This window comes from Rattus norvegicus, chromosome 5 (assembly GCF_021556685.1).
Source record: "Rattus norvegicus strain SHRSP/BbbUtx chromosome 5, alternate assembly SHRSP_T2T, whole genome shotgun sequence".
Lineage (NCBI taxonomy): Eukaryota > Metazoa > Chordata > Mammalia > Rodentia > Muridae > Rattus > Rattus norvegicus.
The window spans coordinates 52,602,501-52,622,243 of NC_141538.1; the positions used below are offsets into that span (position 1 = coordinate 52,602,501).

Below are 19,743 nucleotides of genomic sequence, written 5' to 3' on the forward strand. Positions count from 1 at the left end.
GGTGGTATCCGCGTCTCCCTGGAGACCTGGGTTCTTGGTCTGCAGACACCCCGAATGCATCTCGTGTCGTACCGGGGAGTGGGCACCGGGCGAGCAATCCTTGGCCCCTGAAGCCAACTGTTTGTTGTTGCCGAAGGAGCTGAAGTTAGCCTTTCGGATGGGGGCTGCCTGCATTTCATTCCTGGGACACAAAGAAGTTGAGCTTAGGATTCCAGAATGTTTTCCTTTTCTTTCAAAAAAAAAATTCTCCATAAAAGCGGAAGGTCATTTTAAAAGGTCAGTTGAATGGGGCTGTTAACATTCTCGGAGTAGGTTGTAAACATCCCAGAGAAAGGACTAATCTTAATGTCTCACACTGAAGAAACTGAGGAGTCAAAGTACCCAGGACCGGAGTTTTGAAGAACTTTTATTGAGAATCCATTGAACGGAACTTTAACTTATTTTACAAAGCCTTTCTCAGAAGACAGTTTTGATTTTTGCATCAGTGAATCAGAAAGGGAATAAAGTTGACTAAGACTTGAGCCTGGCAGTTGAAATACAGCTTCTAAGTCACCCCTTTTTCTAGTTTTTCTCCAGAGAGGATGACTGGTGCTGGTTCTGCGTTATTTAAACTTGGGTGTGCACCTCTGCGCTTCACTCATCCGCACTCCCCTTAATTGGTCCCACGGTGGATCGCTCAGCCACGTTTTATTTTTTTAAATTAAATTGCTCAGGTACTTTATTATTAAATAGCGTTTGCTAGACTCATACAGTAAGATCCTCCCAGAGACAGGCTGAATGTGGATGTATGTGCAAGGCATTTGAAAAGATAGGTGCACAGTAGTTCCCTATTGTAGTTTAAAGAGAGAAGACCCTGTTCTAGAGGGAAAAAAAGCCAGTTATCTGATACTATCCTGGGGCCAGAGAGTTTGCAGGGAAGGGGCAGAACCTGTTTATTTTCCTGTAGTCTTTTTATTGGAGAACCTGGGAGCTCTTTTGAAATTCGATTTGGCAAAATTTGAAGTGAAAGTAAAGCGGTGCCTAAGGGAAGAATTCCTGAAACAAAGGCTCCCCCCCCCCCCCAAGAGCCCAGCATGGGAGGCCCCCAGTGCAGTTAATCTAAAGGCAAACCTGCCTGCAGCTAGGTTTTGATGGCTTTGGTAATCATCCCCCAAGCCCTTGCCCCATTGGGAGTTCAGGCAGAATCCTGGAATCTTGCTATAAAAGGATACAGTGCAGTCACGTGGTGGGAAGGGTGCATGGTAATTTCTTCTCTGGCAAACACTGCAGAAGCCTAGCTTTGCTCTGGTTTCTGTCGTACACAGGTGGTCTGCTAATTTCTGATCTTTTATCTTTTGAACACTTTCCATTTTGGCTTCTGTTCTTTGGTTTCGGCCTTGAAGCAAACTATCAGAAAATCTGCCTTCCACAGCCAGCACTTCCTGTAACAATCTGCCAACTGATTCCTTCCCCGGGAGCTGGGACTGGGAGAGGGCAGGCCAAGGATTTAGACTTACTGCTCTGTGTCCTTCTGAAGGCGAGCTGGTTTTGTTTTAAGATTTATGTGTGTTTGTGTGCTTGTGCATGTTTGAGTGTGCGCTCGAGTGTATGTAGGTGCCCAGAAGAGCCAGAAGACGGTGTCAGATCTCCTGGAAGTGGAGTTATAGGAGTTTCTGAGCACCCAACGTGGGTGCTCTGGAAGAGATCAAGTGCTTTAACTGCTGGGCCATCCATTTTTGTTTAAACGTTGGTAACGTATGTATCTATCTCTTCTCAAGTTTAAGGGACAGAGTGAGGATGACAGGGCCTTCTTTAACTTGAGAAAGGATGGAGATGAAAAGAGCAGCTCAGGAGTGAGTTCTCCCCCCCCCCCCCCCCCCCCCCCCCCCCGCTTCCTGACAGATGAGATTTAGTGACTGTATTTAATGGAGCTCTGGCATTTCCCCCATCAAGTCAGTAACCTCAGGTGCTGGGAAGTTGGGATGGATAGGGTCTGACAGGAGTTTTGTCAGGAGCTGTGCAAGACCGGAGATGGAAGTACTACTGCCTCTCACCTCTGTGGAGGCCCCTGGTCTCATTTCTAACCTGACTACCCTATGAGTTTTACCGTGAAGCGTGGAAATGTAGTGCCACCTCTAAGGTGAGACTTGGATGTCCCTCTCCTTTGGCTCCACTCCATATTTTATTCATGAGCAGCAGGGGTGTTTTCCAAGCAGCTTAGTTCCTCTAAGGACTACTCCCCTTCTTAACCCTTCTTTCTCAGAAGTTGTTGACAGTAAGGCAAGTCTCTAACCTTCAAGTGCTGCCCTAGTAGGGACTATGGTTAAACCATTAATAAAACAAAACAAACAAAACAAAAAAACCCCCAACAACAACAAAAACAAGGGCCAGAGGGGCCAGAGACAGGGCAGAATGGGTAAAGTGCTTGCTATGCAGATCTGAATTCAGATTCTCAGCATCCGTTTTGGGGGGCTTTGTGCCTGTATGTTCCTGGGGAGGGAAGACAAGAGGACTCCTGAGCTTATTTATAACCAGCCTAGGTAAGTTGGCAAGCTCTAGGTTTAGACAGATCTTCGGCAGAATAAGGTCGATAGAATGAGGAAGGTACACAAGCTTCACCTGGCTTCACTCACATACATGTGTATAACACCAACACGTGAACACATGTTACCGTACCCCACAGACCAATTGCCCTGGCTCCTGGCTTCAAGCCTCAGCACCCGTACCCCATGTAAACTCATAATTGTGCTATAAATTGTGATTATTTTAAACGTTTATTTATGTAAGTGCACTAGCTGCATGTACACCTGCATGCCAGAAGAGGGCTTCATGGCTGGGACCTACCACGTGGTTGCTGGGAATTGAACTCAGGACCTGTGGAACTCAGCGCACCGCTGAGCCATCTGTCCAGCCCATGACGATTCATTTTTGACACCTAGACTTTAAATTTGCTAAGGTAAATTACTGTGCCTTAAAAACTGACAACAAAATTAAAAGATATCCCCATTATCTGCCCCCCTGCCCCCCATCATTTAATTAGGAAGTAGGTTTTCCCTAAAGTGCTTAACTTCTAGGGGAAAGTTGAAGATGGCTGCTCAGCTCACCGCAGTGTCCCCGAATCTGGTCTGTTTTCACAGTGGCCTGTGCCCCTTGGAGTCTGAGGAATTGACGGACAGTTTGGATTGTTACTCGAGTCACCAGGGGGTGAGCCGCTGATCCGCCCTGAAGGATATACAGCTAAGCCACCCCGTCCCACCCGCAGCCCATTGATAAGCCGGGTGTGGTGATAATAAGCCTGTGCTCTCACACTCCAAAGATTAGGGCACCAGGATCACCCACCCGTTCAAGGCCTGAACTGCACCCGATGCTGTACTTTTATTAGATCACTCTTGTTTTTTTTTTTTTTTTTTTTTTTGTTTTGTTTTTTTGGTTCTTTTTTTTTGGAGCTGGGGACCGAACCCAGGGCCTTGCGCTTCCTAGGCAAGCGCTCTACCACTGAGCTAAATCCCTAACGCCGTCACTCTTGTTTTAATAGAACAGGTGTGAGGTAGTGTAATGGGAACGTGGGGAAGCATAGTCAAGTGCTAGGTAAGTGGGGCTGTGAGCTTGAAAGACCTTCTTGCCTTTCAAAGGGTTCTGTGCCTCTGTCCCAGGTGTTACTTTGTTTTAGACTCCGCCCCATCCCCACGGCTGTGCAGGGCAGCTTGGCTTCCTACATCACCTGGTGTTTTGTTCCTACCTTCTTTATTCTTGTGTGTGCATGTGTCTGTGTCTGTCTGTCTGCCTGCCTTACTGTCTTTTTTATTTTTCATAAGTGTATGCTAGAGCTCACATGCCATTCCTGGATACTGTTGAGAATCAGTCCCTACCTTCTTCCTTATTTGAGGCAGCATGACTTGTTAGTGCTGGGCCCTGGAGCCTCAGAGCTTTCAGTGTCTCAGCCTCCCTCACTGCATCACTGTTGTCCACTCCCTCACTCCCTATCTCACTGTAGCCCACTGGGATACAGATATATAGTATTATATCTTGCTATAACAAGCAGATCGTGGGCATCCAAACTCATGGCCGCAGCCACTTACCCCTTTAAAAATTAAACAGATTAAGAATTCTGTCTCCTCTGTCAAGCCTTCTAAAGTTCTTCTGGTGACAGTGGCTCTCCCCAGTTCTTCTGGTGACAGTGGCTCTCCCCAGTTCTTCTGGTGACAGTGGCTCTCCCCAGTTTTGCTGTGAATCTAACAGGCTTTCTACTACTGGTCTGAGAAGCCGGTTCGATTCTCTTCTTATAGATCTGAGAAGAACTTGTTTTCTCAGTGTGTAAAAGAGGTTTCTGAAAAGCAGCCTTGAGTTTCTCTCAAGCAATTTTTAAAAAGCTCCTAAGAACACTTCCTTAGAGGAAGCATTGGTAAAACGCAACACATTAGAGCTGTAACTGAGTAATATGTATTAAGTACTTACTTATTCAATCAGGCTTTTTTAGTTCCCCACTAGTATGAATTGAGAGAATTTTATATAAGATTTTGATTCTGCATAGACTTTTTTTTTTTTAATCTTAAGTTCTAGTTGACTTAGAGCTTCCTGTGTAAAACATCCTGGCCTCAAACTTAAGAGGTCAGCCTTAAAGGATCCACTGTCAGGAGCCAGAGTTCATGCAGAGAACTTTCCTGTTTTCCCCAGGGAGAAGCCCTAGACTAGCAGTTCTCAGCCTATGATCCGGACCATTTTGGGGGCTGAAAGGTCCTTTCATAGGGGTCGCATATTAGATATCCTGCATATCAGATATTTACATTATAATTCGTAAGAGCAGCAAAATCAGTTACGAATTAGCAATGAAAATACATTTATGGTTGGGGTCAGCACAGTGTGAGGAACTGTACTAAAGGGTTAGAGCAGCAGGAAGATTGCGGACACTGACTGCCCTAGACTCCAGGAGCCTAGGCAGCACTGAGGAAGAGCTAGCCATGTGAGGAAGTACACCCTGCCACTCTTCCTCTCATTTCCCTCAGTTCAGCATTACCCACAGGTCAGCCCTGTGCTCATGGCACAAATCCATCTCTTTTTGCAAAGCTGCTTAGGTTTGGGGGAGAGAGAGCTCTGCTGGCTACTGGATAATTTTGAAATGTTAAAGACTGATAATATCCAACTAGGTAAACCCTTTCCTCTAATTGCTGTTCCCTGACAGGCTAACAGGGTCTGTCCGATGGGGTCTTCACCGGTCTGGCTCATCAGCTGGGCTCTGTGGGAGTTTGGGCAGCATCAGGGCCGGGTGGCAGATGGGAAAATCTGCTGTGTTCAAATCTGACCCTGGTTAGTTTTACCTGAGCAGAGTGACTGAACCACTTCCCCCAGTTCCAAGAGCCCGGGTCAGACTTCCAGTTTGCTTCCTTTTTTATTTATTTATCTTTCCTTTTTTTTTTTTAAATGTTTTATTTTTATGTGTGAGCGTTTTGTCTGCATGTGCATAGGTCCCCTGAGTGTGTGCTGCTGTCCACAGAAATCAGAAGGGAGCGTTGAATCCCTTGGAACTAGGGAGTGAGCAGCCATGCGGTGGCTGAGAATTAAACCCGGTCTGTGAGAGCGATTAAGTGCTTTTTTTTTTTTTTTTTTTGGTTCTTTTTTTCAGAGCTGGGGACCGAACCCAGGGCCTTGCGCTTCCTAGGTAAGCGCTCTACCACTGAGCTAAATCCCCAGCCCAATTAAGTGCTCTTAACAGTGGAGCTCCAGACATGAAGTTGCGTGTGTTCATATGTGAGTGTGCGTGCACATGTGCGTAGAGCAACCATGAGTGTTACTCCTCGGTGTCTTGTCTTTTGAGATATATAGGTTCTCTCACTTGGCTTGGAAATCTCCAAACAGACTAGGCTGGCTGGGCTGCAAGCACTTGGCGTCTGTCTTCATCACGCTAGCCACGGTTATAAATGCTGGCCATCATCCCCCCCCTTTTTTTAAATATCAGACGAGGTCTACATATCCCTGACTGTCCTGAAACACTCGATGTAGACCAGGCTGGCCTCAAACTCCCCTGCCTCTGCCTCCTGTGTCCCGGGATTAAAAGTGAATAGCACCCATGCCCCACTTCTGCCTGTGCCCCCACCCATCACCAGTAAGCCAATTAAAAGTGGAAGGCGGAAAATGATCTACTCACTGTAGTCATCGTGTGAAGAGGGACAAGGAGATCCAGCAGAGCTCCCAAATCTTGTCTTTTCTGAGTCCTGGTCCAAAGCTCTGCCTGTGTGTGCAGCCCCACCCAGGGTCAGGATGGTGCAGATGGGCCCCACCCACTGTGAATCCGTCCCGTCTGGGCTTGGGTCTCATCCTGTAAGGTGGTCTGACAAGGTGTGTTAGAATCAAACGGGATCTCCTAGAGTCAAGTTTACCCTCTGGCTGGCACCCTTTCCTTCTCCAGCATGAGAGTCCTGGGAAGTTCCCCTTTCTTTGGGGTCCACTGTTAATAGAATAGTCTGATAATCAGACTGACAGGCACAAGTGTCGTTTTCTCTCTGCCAGGCCTGTTACACGTTCTAAGGGTCAGGTTGGTGTTCTCGTGCATGCACTGAAACCACTGTCTCCCAGCCCCTGGAACCGTTGCTGTCTGAGCCCTCCACAGACGCTTCCTTGGTTGGGAGTTGGAGTTCTGAAGAGAACCTCCTAAATGGGGGTGTAGCCATGACATCATCTTGTATTCTTATCGATCACCTCCTGGATGTTGGATTAAATGCTAAACATCCCAGCACCGATTGGTGAGCTAGCTAGCCTTCGTTGTCATGTAAAACAGCTCTCACCTCAAGTGGTTTATCCTGGAGCTACTATGATTGGTTATGGCAAGGGAACAAATTTTTGGTCTTCCCGAATAGACTGTTCTAACATAGGAAAGCTATAATAACAGAACAAAGAGTTACAAACCAAGACATCTTAAAAATATGTTGTCAGGGGCATCAGTGAAGGGTTTCAGTAACGGGGGGAGAATCTTGTATATGCCTCAGATGCTATCTGATGACATTCTTAGCTTTTGGATTGATGGAAGCCAATTAATCCAAATTAGGAGAAATTGGTGCATTCCAAAAGGTTTTTTATTACCAGTCACAGAAGTGGCCAAGTAATGGCGGTTAAGGGGGCTAACAATACTCCAGAAAAAGGCATAATTAGGCTCTGAACCTGGGGTATTCCAACTGCTCGCCTGCACCTCAGCTCTAACTGGTCAGACTTTGCAGACACAGCTTCCTTTCGGGGATTCTCATCCACACCTGTTAGGGTTTTGTCAGCTAATTTATTCAGAGGTATTTACTGAGAGAGACAAGGAAAGCAACAGGACAGATGTGCAAAGTAAGAATTGTGTAGTGAGGACTATTTAAAGGACCTAGGTTCTGGCTAGGAAGTGATGGGGTATGGCTTAGGTCAGAGAAGGAGCTGGTGTAGCAGGACTGAGTAAGGAAAGTCTGGGATATAGCCTCTCAGGTAGAGAAGTGAGTGAGGCAAGAAGACATTCGAGGTCATTCCAGAGTGGCTGGGATGGGGAGGGAGAACCAGCTGTGGGTGAGAAGAGTGTTTAGAGAGAGAAGATAGCATCAGGGTCTCCTGGCTGTGGTTTCTCTTGTCTTTGGGATGCACCCTGTCCTTCTATCCCTGTAGCTCCTTCTGGAACAGCCTTTCTCTCTATGATACCCCTGTCCTTCACACTTCCTCTTTAAGGCTTTGACTTTTTAGCTTCGTAAGTGTTACTGTGCACCAGTCTCTACCCCTCCTGTTCATAGGGATGGCTCTCTTTGTATCTGCAGCCCTGCCACACACTGGGAGGCACTCAGGGCATGAACTAAGAGCATGTACCCTTGTACATGTTTCATCCCATGTCAACAGCAGCCTCCAAACAGAGACCAAAAAAAAAAAAAAATCTATGTTCCCTTTGCCACTTTTTAGAGCCCTCTCTGGAGCTCCCTGTCTGTTCTTCTGTGCTAGCCTCTGGTATCGTGCCGTGTAGAGCACCTGCCAGCATTCATCATTTATCCTCACCAGTCCTGTGCTGCCCCACTAGGCATGCCCAGGAAATGTTGGTGGAGAGCCCTTCTCTCTAGGAGGTTGAGGCACTTGACTTCTTCATGGGAGCTCTTTCTGGTGTTATGGAGATGGGGAAGTGTTTTGAGGGACTCTGAGCTACATTCCATGAGCACTTGGAAAAGGATATGAACTCCTTACCCCCCATATTACATATTCGGGTGCTCTGTCTACCTTGCCTTTCAGGCCCTTGGGGTTTCTTAAGCAGATTTTGGAAAGGTAGAGTGCTTCCCTACCAAGCAGGAAACCCTGGATTCAATCCATAGCACCCCATAAGCCTGGCTTGGTGGTACAAGCCTGTAATACCAGCAGTTAGGAGGTGGAGGCAGGAGGATCAGAAGTTTGAGATCATGATCCACTCTACAGGGAGTTAAGGGTTATTCTGTCTCAAAAAAAAAAAAAAAAAAAAAAAAAAAAAAGCTCTCTTACAGACACAACTGTCCCCTGTTAACACTTGCTGCAGCCATGGTTAACTCAACCATATTCTTTGATATCATGGCGGATGACAAGCCACTGGGCCACAAGCTCTTCGTAGACAGAGTCCCAAAGACAGCACAAAACTCCACACTGGAGAGAAAGGACTAGGATATAATGGTTCCTTTCCCAGAACATTCCAGGATTCATGTACCAGGGTGGTAACGTCACACGTCATAATGGCCCTGGCAGCACATTCATCTACAGGGAAACAATTGAGGATGGGACCATCATTCTGAAGCCTATAGGTCCTGGCATCTTGTCTGTCATGGAGACATGCTGTACCAAACATGAATGGTTCCCCGTTTTTTTATTTGCACTGACAAGATCAGTCAGCTGGATGGCGAACAAGGAAGGTGAAAGAAGGCGTGGCCACCGTGGAAGCCACTGGGCGTTTTGGGTCCAGGAATAAGACCAGCAAGAAGATGCCTATCGCTGAGAGTGAACGGCTCTGTAGCTCAGGAGAGCTCCCACTGCATCTGCCAGCAATAAATACCTCATGTATAACTTCTGCTCTCACTGAAGTTCTTAGGGTTTCATATTTGCTTCTCTCCCCTCCAAGTCTGCCTGGATTGCAGAGTTAAGTTTATGATTATGAATAGAACTTAACTGTGAAGAAGGAAGAGGAGGGGGGAGGATTTGTCTGCAGTACTCAATCTGATGAAAAAGAAACTGGATCTTCAGCGATGGTATACTAATCTATTTTTTTTTCAATGGTGGCTCACAATACGGTGTGGTTTGAGTATGCTTGGCCCGGGAGTGGCACTATGAAGTGTGGCCTTGTTGGAGGAAATGTGTCCCTGAAGGGGTGGGCTTTGAGACCCTTCTCCTAGCGGCCTGGAATACAGTGGCCTCCTGGCTGCCTTTGGATCAAGATGTAGAACTCTCAGCTCCTTCTAAGTGTATTTGCTATTTAGCACTGTGGCTGTTGGTTTCATTTTTTTCTTTTTTCTTTTTTTAACAATGGCAATGTGTCCTATTATAAATGAGGAGTACAGAGCTTTGATGTTAAGGCTGTGTGGTTGACATGAAGCCCCCTTGTAGAGCATGGTAAGGAGATGGTCTGCTTTTCCTGTGGTGGAGGATCTATTCAGCCTTGTGACCTGAGGCTGGTTCTTTACCCAGATCCCTTGGGTACTCCTCACTAGCCAGGAAAGGTTTGCAGAAGTGAGACAAAGCAGTCCCTGGCACACCGTGTGCATGTAGACATTCAATTAAAGTGACACATGCGTCACCCAGCTCTCTAGGGATCCCTGCTGATGGCACCTTGCTGACCTGGCTGCTGCTTCTCCACTCTACAGTTAGTGTCTGTGCTGGACTCTGGCAGCCAGGAAAATCCAGCTCCGTGTGCGGGGACAGCTGCATGTCCGGCTTCACTTACTAACTTCATTCTTTGCTTTTAAAGCTGACAGACACCATCCTTCTTCACAAAGGTCTTCTTTGCCACCAACCCCCCCACCCCCCGCGCCCCCCAGGCTCGATTGACAAGGCTCGGCTGAAGCCAGAACTACACCCACATCTAGCAAATTAGCTAGTGGATATTCTTGTAGATAGTTCTTGTGATGTTTTGAGTTTTGTTTCTTAAAAGAAGGGTTGTATTCAGAGAGAATGGTCGTTAGAAGAGAGGCTTAGCTGACAGAGATGTTTGTTTCCTGATGTCCTCAGTTGGATTCCAAGCCCTTCCCTAGGCTGGCCCAGAGGCCCTTCACCATCTAATGTGTTGTTTGGGAGGAAGTAAGTAGTAAGAGAACCGGGGCTCACTTTTCCTTGGGATTGCATTTTAAAATCGCCTGTGTTAAAGTGCAGTTTGCATCAGTAACTACACCTTTGTTACACACACACACACACACATACACACACACACACACACACACACACACACACACACACACACACACACACACGGTATCCATTGCTTTAACCCCTTGGAGTCCCTTCCACTCCTACTTCCTGGCCCCAGGCTGCCACTGAACTGCCGTTTGCCATTGTATATTAGTTTATGTTGTTTCAGAAATCTGTGAAGAAAAAAAAAGGGAACTGGAGCCTTTTCTGTGATTCATCTGTGAGCACAGACAACTTCTGCCTCGCCTCCCTTTCTTCAGATGCTCATGATCTGGCTTGCAACCTCGGGCATACGAGGCAGGTACCCGGCCCCGGGTTAATTCTCTGTGTTGCCATGGTGTGCTACAATTCGCTCATCGTTTACCTTTTGATAGACATTTGAATTGTTCTCAGTATTTGAGTATTATGAGTAAAGTTGGGATGAGCTTTCTTGTACAAGTTTTTCTTTGCCTGTGTGCGTGCGTGCGTGCATCTGTGTGATGCTTTGGTTTTCTGAAACAAGGCTTTATATTGTACAAACTGGCCTTGACCTGCCCCCTCCTGAACACGGGGCTTATAGGCACCTGCGGCTGTTCCTGCCCTTTTGGGACTTCTGAGTGGCAACCCCAATGTCACCCATGTGTATTTATTTCACAGCTTCCAGGGCTTCCTCTCTCCTCATCAGCTCACCCTTCCCCTCCTTGTGGGCGCACCTTTCATCCCGTCGGCCCTGCCCCCACAGTACTTTATATCCAGAATCCCTGTCCCTTTCTTGGGTTGCTCACGGGCTGAGACAGTCGTTGTTCTCTTTAGTTTCCGTCTCTGGAACTTGGGGTTTGTTCTTTGGATCCTTTGGACCTCTTGCGTTTTCCATGTCTCCAGCCCGTATCCTCTGGGCATTTCTTACGTGTTCAGCATTTGAGGAAATGGCCTGTGAGGAAGATGGAGCCCTTTGAGCCCCCTGCGCTGTAGTAGGAACTTCTACACTCTGGTTCCCGGCCTGCAGGCTCCTCCCACTGTCTTCGTGTTACTTTAGGATTTCAGGGTGACTTCCCACTTGTATGTATTTATTTGTCTGACAAATTTATTTTATTTTATTTTATTTTATTTTTTTTGGAGCTGGGGACTGAACCCAGGGTCTTAGGGTCTTGCGCTTGCTAAGCAAGCGCTCTACCACTGAGCTAAATCCCCAACCCCAGTCTGACAAATTTATAATGCACACTCTTCAGGGATTCAGCTTGGGAAGGCTCTATCGTGACCTAAGTCTGTGGTCTAATTTCCTGAGGTAGACTTGTCACAGCAGTCCTGTGTATGTGTCACTGAAGAAGTAGGAACCCTTAGGTGTATTTCCTACCCTAGATCACAGCTTGTATCTTGTAGCATCATCAGCCACTTGGTGAACTAGAGAAGACCAGAGGCCTGGTGCTGGGGATAGGGGATGGGGGGAGGGGTGTTGGAGGAGGTGAACGATGTGGGGGTGGGTGGCGGGCATGGTAAGGGGGAGGTGTGTGATGGGGGAGGTGTGTGGTGGGGGGAGGTGTGTGGTGGGGGGAGGTGTGTGGGGGAGGTGTGTAGTGGGGGGAGGTGTGTGGTGGGGGGAGGTGTGTAGTGGGGGGGAGGTGTGTAGTGGGGGGAGGTGTGTGGTGGGGGGAGGTGTGTGATGGGGGAGGTGTGTAGTGGGGGGAGGTGTGTGATGGGGAGGTGTGTGATGGGAGGTGTGTAGTGGGGGGAGGTGTGTGGTGGGGGGAGGTGTGTGATGGGGGAGGTGTGTAGTGGGGGGAGGTGTGTGATGGGGAGGTGTGTAGTGGGGGGAGGTGTGTAGTGGGGGGAGGTGTGTGATGGGGGAGGTGTGTAGTGGGGGGAGGTGTGTAGTGGGGGGAGGTGTGTGATGGGGGAGGTGTGTAGTGGGGGGAGGTGTGTAGTGGGGGGAGGTGTGTAGTGGGGGGAGGTGTGTGACTCGGGGGAGGTGTGTGGTGAGAATGTTTTTTTTTGTTTGTTTTTTTTTTTTGTTTTGTTTTTGTTTTTTTTTTTTCCCTTTTTTTTGGAGCTGGGGACCAACACAGGGCTTCGTGCTCGCTAGGCAAGCTCTACCGCTGAGCTAAATCCCCAACCCCTGGATGAGTTGTTTCTTAAAGTGGGATTTGGCCACCTGAACCCACTTGGGGGAAGGAGTCAAGAACTGACTCTTCTCGAGTTGGACTTCCGTATGCATACCATTCCCTCCTGTAAATGAAGAAATGTCATTAAATAATTCCTAGATTGAGTTGTGCTTCCTACACTGTATTTCCACATCCCCTTTATAGTATATAGCTCGGGGGTTTAAGCTTGTCTGTTGTAGCACTTCACCCACCCCCTTTTCATGGCTCATTAATGTTCCATTATATAAGTATGTCACAGTCTAGGTACTCGTTAATGGGTTGGCGACCATTAATTCAGTTGTGTCTGGTTTGGCTATTCTAGGTGAACATTCATGTACAGGTTTTTGTTTGGGCATATGTTTTGGATTTGTTGTTGACGTAGGGTCTCATAGACAGGCATGATGGCACACACCTTGAATCCCAGCACTTGAGAGGTTAGAGACAGGTAGATCTCTGAGTTCAAGGACACCCTGGTTTACAGAGCAAGTTCCCAAGACAGCCAGGGCTACACAGAGAAACTCTGACTTGAAAAATGGAAGAAAAAAAAAAACCAAACCAAAACTTTTTTGTTTTTGTTTTCTTTTTAATTATTGTGTGTATTGGCCTGTGGAGTTATCCAAGCAGGCCAGAATGGGGCACAGGGGTGGGGGTGGGGCGCCAGGTCCCCTGGAGCTGGAGTTACAGGTGACTGAGCTCCTGACCTAGGTGCTTGGAACTGAATGCTGGCCTTCTGCAAGAGCATTGACATGGAGTACACTTAACTTCTGAGCCGTCTCTCAGCGCCATCTTTTTACAGTTTTGTCCTGCTCCTCCTTCCTCTATGGTTACAGCTAGGAAACAGATCCTGGTCTCCATGACATAGAGACCATGTCATGATGTCTACTTGGGCTTTTTCCTAAGAGCTTAGTTTTAGCTCCTGAGCTGATGTTTGGTCCATTTGGTCTCAGGTAAGGGTCAGTATACGGCCAGTCGCCCAGCATCCTGGCTGAATGAGGCTTCTTGCAGTGTGGCTCAGACTGGGTCAGGGCTAGACCTCGTGATTCTTCTGACTTAGCCTCCCGGGTGTTGGGATTATGGGTGTGTATCGCCACACCTGCCTGAGTCTTAATTATCTTAGGCCCCGAATTCACTTAACTACCATAACAACCCTGAGAAATGTTTATTGTCGTTATCAATTACATTTTATGCATTTTTAAAGCTGCTCCTTTTTTTTTTTTTTTAAAGAAAATTTTATTTTTTAAAACTATGCATAGACGGGGTTGGGGATTTGGCTCAGTGGTAGAGCGCTTGCCTAGCAAGCACAAGGCCCTGGGTTCGGTCCCCAGCTCCGAAAAAAAAAAAAAAAAAAAAAAAGAAAGAAAGAAAAACTATGCATAGACAGTATATGTGAGTGTGGGCTTGTGCACCTGACCGTGTTACCCACAGGGTCCAGAAGAAAAGGTTGGATGCCCTGGAGCTGGTGCAGTGAAGCCAGCTGACATGAGTACTGAGAACCAAACTCCAAGTCTCTGGAGGAGCAGTCACTTGCTGGGCGTGGTGGTGGCTCCAGCCTTTCATTCCAGTGCTCAGGAGGCAGGGGCAGGTGGATCTCCATGAGTTCAAGGCTAGCCTGGTCTTCATCTTTAGAGGTAGTTCCAGGACAGCCAGGGCTACACAGATAAACCCTGTCTAGAAAAACATCAAAATAGCCACCGAGCCATCTCTCCACCCCTTTTGATTTTAATGTTAATAACTGTTTGTGGTTTATTTTACCAGATGAAGAGGGCAGGCTCACCAAATCTCACAATCCAAATAAGAGCCTCTGATCTGTGCTGTGTTCTAGTCTTCCAGGCCCATGAGGACAGTAGCCTGCGGGCTATGCACCAAGAGTGCCTCCTTAGTGTATAGACAGTCTGAACCACACAGAGGAGGGCATGGCTGAAGACCTGATCTTTTTCAGGCATCGAGCTCCAGGAAGCCTCCGCTTTCGTATTCCAGAGTCCCTGTTTGAGATGGTGGCCCATGCACCGGCATGTATGAAGGGGTTAGGGCAGTTTTCAGGGTTCTGATGTCCCCATGCTGTCCCTCTCCGTGGTTGGTGGTACAGGTGGCCCTGTTTGGAAGAGTAGCATCTGAGTCATAGACCACCTGAGGTGGAGGGGGAAACTCCCCGTTAGCCTTCACGAACAACTCACCTTATATCATTTTGGGGTTTCTCCAGTTCTGGACTTCAGCGACCCCTTCAGCACTGAGGTGAAGCCCAGAATTCTGCTCATGGGTCTCAGGAGGAGTGGCAAGTCGTCCATACAGAAAGTTGTCTTTCACAAAATGTCCCCGAGTGAGACTCTGTTCCTGGAGAGTACCAACAGGATCTGCCGGGAAGACGTCTCCAACAGCAGCTTTGTCAACTTCCAGATTTGGGACTTCCCAGGGCAGATTGACTTTTTTGACCCTACATTTGACTATGAGATGATCTTCCGAGGGACAGGAGCACTGATCTTTGTCATAGACTCCCAGGTACGTAGAGTCTCACAGCCAGCGCCTACCTCCCTATATCTGTTTGCAATGTGGTTTGTTTTTGTAAAATTGTGTGAGTGTGTCTATACACATAGGCGTGTATGTCATGCACATATGCAAGTGTGTGTAAGCACAAGTGCACCATAGCCCAGGTGTATGGGATGTGTGGAAGGGGGTGGGGCTGGGGCTGTCAGAGGTTACTTTCCTGCACCCCTGGGATTAGAGGCTCAAGCCTGAACCAAGTACCTCTACCGGCTGAGTGATCCTGCTGGCCTGGTGGGGTGGTTTAGGCTTTTAAATCTGCAGGTCTTACTATCAAACAGAATTTCTTAGAGCCCTCAGACTTTGCAGCAGAGAAAAGGCTCCTGTCTAGTCACAGCCCAAACACACTTAACCTCACATGTGGAGACCAGATCCCAGAAGATATGTGGAATGACAAGTTCTCTGCAACAAAATTTACTTTGAAGGTTACATTTTATAATGTTTACTTTCTAGGTAGATAGGATTCTAAGTGAAGTTTTTTCTTCTGAATCAAAGTATTACTTTCTTGATTTTGTGATGTGTATGGGTGCTGTGCCTGCATGTATGTCTGTGAACAGCGTGTATATCTGATGCCTGCAGAGGTAAGAAGAGGACATTGGATCTCCTTGAAAACTGGAGTTATAGACAATACGAGCCATGTAGGTGCTGGGAATTGAACCTGCGTCCTCTGAAAGAGCAACCAGTGCTTCTAACCACTGAGCCATTTATTTAGCCCTTGAATCAAATTACTGTTAGTATCTATTTGATCACTATAGCTATTTTATGTATTTTATAGATGACTATTAAAGTGTGAGGTAGGTATTTCCTAGGAAGATAGTTCCTTGTTTTTTCCACAGTTCATACCTCTGTTTGGATAACCAGATCCACCTTTGTGTTTTGCTCCCATGTAAGTACTGAGAAATGTGCTCTCATGATAAGGTTGGGGATACCGGTTTTGTCATAGCGTTTACTCACGATTTTAAAATCCTCCCAAGCTGTACCTCCTACATCACCTAGTTTTCTGTCATAAAAATTATTTTTAGTAGCTTTTTAACAGATCCGTGTAAGTCCTCCTTCAAATTGGCTGTAGAGGAAGAATGGGGATCCACTGACTGGTGAGGAGCCCCATTGTCAGCCATTAGTTGATCTCACCATTTCCTAACTGGGACTTTATCCCTTGCTCAGTGGAAGGAAGAGGAGGGGAGGTCAGGCTGACCATTCTGTGGAGGGCGTGCAGTTGGGTCCTTAGAGGACCCTGAGACTCTGGTGTAGGCTGGAGGTTTTCCCTGGGCCTAAAGGAAGCAGGTTCTCCAAAGAATGCCAAACCCAGTCTAGAGTGGCGGTTTAGAGGTTTCCCAGAAATGAATCGCTTCTGTAGTCCGTTCAACCTTCCAGGGTATGTGTAATACAGAAGTAACATCTGTATTACATGTGTGTGTGTCTGGCTCTGAGAACAGAACTCTCAGTGCCTTAGGGATTCATTCTTCCTTCAGGGGAAGTCTGTAGAGGGAGTGAGCCATGCCTGACTTGTGGAGGGTTCACTCTGTCCAGGTCCACTCAAAGCTTGTGCCTGGACCCTTGGTATGCATGGATCTGTTGAGAGCTGATTTTCTGGCCCTCCCATTTGTACTAATGTGTTTTCTGGCCTATCTGCCCTCCTGTCTGTTTGCCCACACTGTAAATCAGGGAGCCCAGGGAGCAGCTAATGTGTGCACAATACAGGGCAGGGAACTCTGGCTTCCCCTAATGCCTCCCAGGTTATTTCTGCAGCTGTTTTAAGTAGCTGTGAGAAAGTGGATTCCACCCAGAGCTGACGGCTTAGTAAATACTCAGGCACCATATTGTCCTGTAGCAGCTCCAGTGCACATCTGCCTAAGCCATTTGCGATAGGGCTGTAATTTCGCCCCAAATGGGTTTAGTTACTTATTTTTACTTTTGTTCATTTTTAATCATGTATACATGTGAGTATGTATATGAGTACAGGACCTTGTGGCATCCGGAGGTGTTTGCTCCCCTGGACGCAGAGAGAGCTTTGGGTAGCTGTGAACTGCTCCACACAGGCACAGGAACTAGACTCTGGTCGCCAGCAAGAACAGCGGTTCCTTTTAGACACCAAGCCATCTTTCTAGTCCGTACTTGCTTATATTTTTAGATAGATATTTTTATCCAATCATGAAGCAGGCTTTTAGTTAGGTTAGTAAATGTGTGGGGTGTGTGTGTGTGTGTGTGTGTGTGTGTGTGTGTGTGTCCCTGAACACATACATGCACTTGAGTGTGTGCCCAAAGAGGTCAGAAGAGGATGTTGGGCCTCCTGGTACTGGAGGTGGTGCTGAGCCACCCTGTAGCGTGCTCAGTCCCTCCGGTTCAGTCAGTAAGGCTGTATATTACTTCATCTGTTAGTGTGAGCCAGGTATGCTGACACAGTTTTTTAAAAATTTATTTATATACACTGTACAGTGTAGCTGTCTTCAGACACACCAGAAGAGGGCATCAGATTTCATTAAAGATGGTGTCATGTGGTTGCTGGGAATTGAACTCAGAACCTCTGGAAGAACAGTCAGTGCTCTTAACCGCTGAGCCATCTCTCTATGCCTGGGTCTGATGATAGTGTGTATATCGGGTCATTTTATACAAAGGGTATTAGCTTGCTTTCTCCTTAAAGGTTTAAGGCACAGCATGTTTGAGACATAGTTTACATGCAGTAGAGTGCACTCTTTATGTATTTGAGTACACTGTAGCCAAAAGACACCAAAAGAGGTCATTGGATCCCACTGGATCCCATTACAGATGGTTGTGAGCCACCATGTGGTTGCTGGGAATTGAACTCGGACCTTTGCAAGAGCAGTCAGTGATCCTAACCACCGAGCCATCTCTCCAGCTGAGTTTTGTTTTTTGTTTTTTGGTTTTTTTTAAACACTTATTTATCCAGGGCACATGCCATGATGTCTCTGTAGAGGTCAGAGGTCAGGCTGAGGGGGACCATTCTACCATCTGGATCTTGTGGACTGAACTCAGGGCATCAGGCTTGATAAGATTACCACTCTGCCATCTTCCCAGCCTGCAACAAGCTTTGGAAAGTTCTAATAAAAGAAACCTTTCTGGTTTACTTCTTCCTGGTCTGTTCTGCCAAGTTTCTAATACCAGAATCACTTGGGGCAATGATTGCCAAGGAAGGCTCTATTGTATTTCCAGTGTATCTAACAGTCTAGTATTCTATTTCAGACTTCTTCAAAGCTGGCTGGCTGGTTGTTATCGAGGACCGCCAGTATCCCTCTGCCCTGTCTGATCATCTTTAGAGTTGGCTTGTACCCCAGCATGTATGTTCCTCTACAGAACAAGTTGGAGCCTAGAGTTGATCTCAGAGACTTATCTTTGCTGGTACCATGTACCCGCCTTAGGTGGGGGGCGCCCCCCAACCAAGAGCAACTCCAAGCCGACATTTCTCTCAAGACTTTTGAAACAGTGTGAACACTGTTTGGATACAAGTGTTGACTACCTGTAAAGAGATGAGTGGAAGAGATATGCTCATATAGTACTTAGGAGGAGAGGACAAAGGGCTTTGCTATTCATCATTCAGTTCCCCCCCTTCCTTCCTTCCTTCCTTCCTTCCTTCCTTCCTTCCTTCCTTCCTTCCCACTCTGTTTGTCTGTCTTCCTTCCCTTCCTCCCTTCCCCGCCCCCCCCTCCTTCCCCAGACATCGTCCTGGAATTCACTCTGTAGACCAGGCTGGCTTCAGACTCAGATATCTGCCTGCCTTTGCCTCCCAAATGCTGGAATTAAAATCATGTGGTACCATGCCCAGCATAGGTTTTTCTTATTTAAAAGATTAAAAATAATAATATCAGGACCCCATCCCAGAACACCATGAATACTAGGCAAGGTTTTCATTGGGCTACATCGACAACTCTGTTTGTTTAGAATTATTTCTGTATACGTTAGCTGTCCAGACACACCAGAAGAGGGCATCAGATCCCATTACAGATGGTTGTGAGCCACCATGTGGTTGCAGCAGCTAGAACTCAGGACCTCTGGAAGAGGCCTCTTTACCTCTGAGCCATCTCTCCAGCTCCACTTGTTTGTTTTGAAACAGAATCTCAAAGAATATCCCAGGCTGGCCTATAATTCAAAGCAATCCTCCTGCCTCAGCCTCCCCGCTGTTAGGATTACAGGTGTGAGCCACCATTCCTGACACTGATAGTTTGATTACTAAACAGAAAGATGGTTGCATAGGTGTTTTATTATTTTATTATACTGAGGTAGGAAAGAAGAGAAAATAGTATTGTGGTGTTTGAAACAATTGCTCTAGACCAGGAGTCTCTGTATGGGGCAGTAAGCAGAGACTCTGGGGGCTGCACTGTCTGTGGGAGTCCTGGAGGAAGAATCCACACCCTGCCATGTGGCACCAAGCACCCTGGCAGAGTATACAGACAGACAAGCACGGCTGAGCTGACTTCCTGTGTGGCTTAGGTACAAAAGCCAGTGGGGCTTTGCTGACTTTCTGGATTAGTGTTAAACTCCTTTCTCACCTTCCCTCCCAACCTCATTTTATCTGTAGTCTCCATTACGGTCCTTGGGAGCCCCGGGAAGCTAGAGGCATCTGTCTTGGAGGATTTAGGTATTGGTCCGGTTCCTTTTCCTGGAGCCCTTGCCTTTACAGCTATCAACAGTCTCTGCTATGGCTCCCCAAACCAGCTGCATCTTCTTAACAAACTTAGGCTTGTATGCTCGAAGTTTGTGAAGCCGGAATTTTTCTTTTTGGGGGTGTTGG

At 47.1% G+C, this 19,743-nt stretch overlaps 1 protein-coding gene across 1 annotated transcript in view; it reads left to right on the forward strand.

Moving 5' to 3' along the window:
* The window catches only part of Rragd (Ras-related GTP binding D), a 35,875-nt gene that overhangs the window by 509 nt on the left and 15,623 nt on the right, over nucleotides 1–19,743 (forward strand). The window contains 1 exon segment of the mRNA NM_001106641.2: nucleotides 14,659–14,954. Within this exon segment, the coding sequence (NP_001100111.1) occupies nucleotides 14,659–14,954 (296 nt within the window).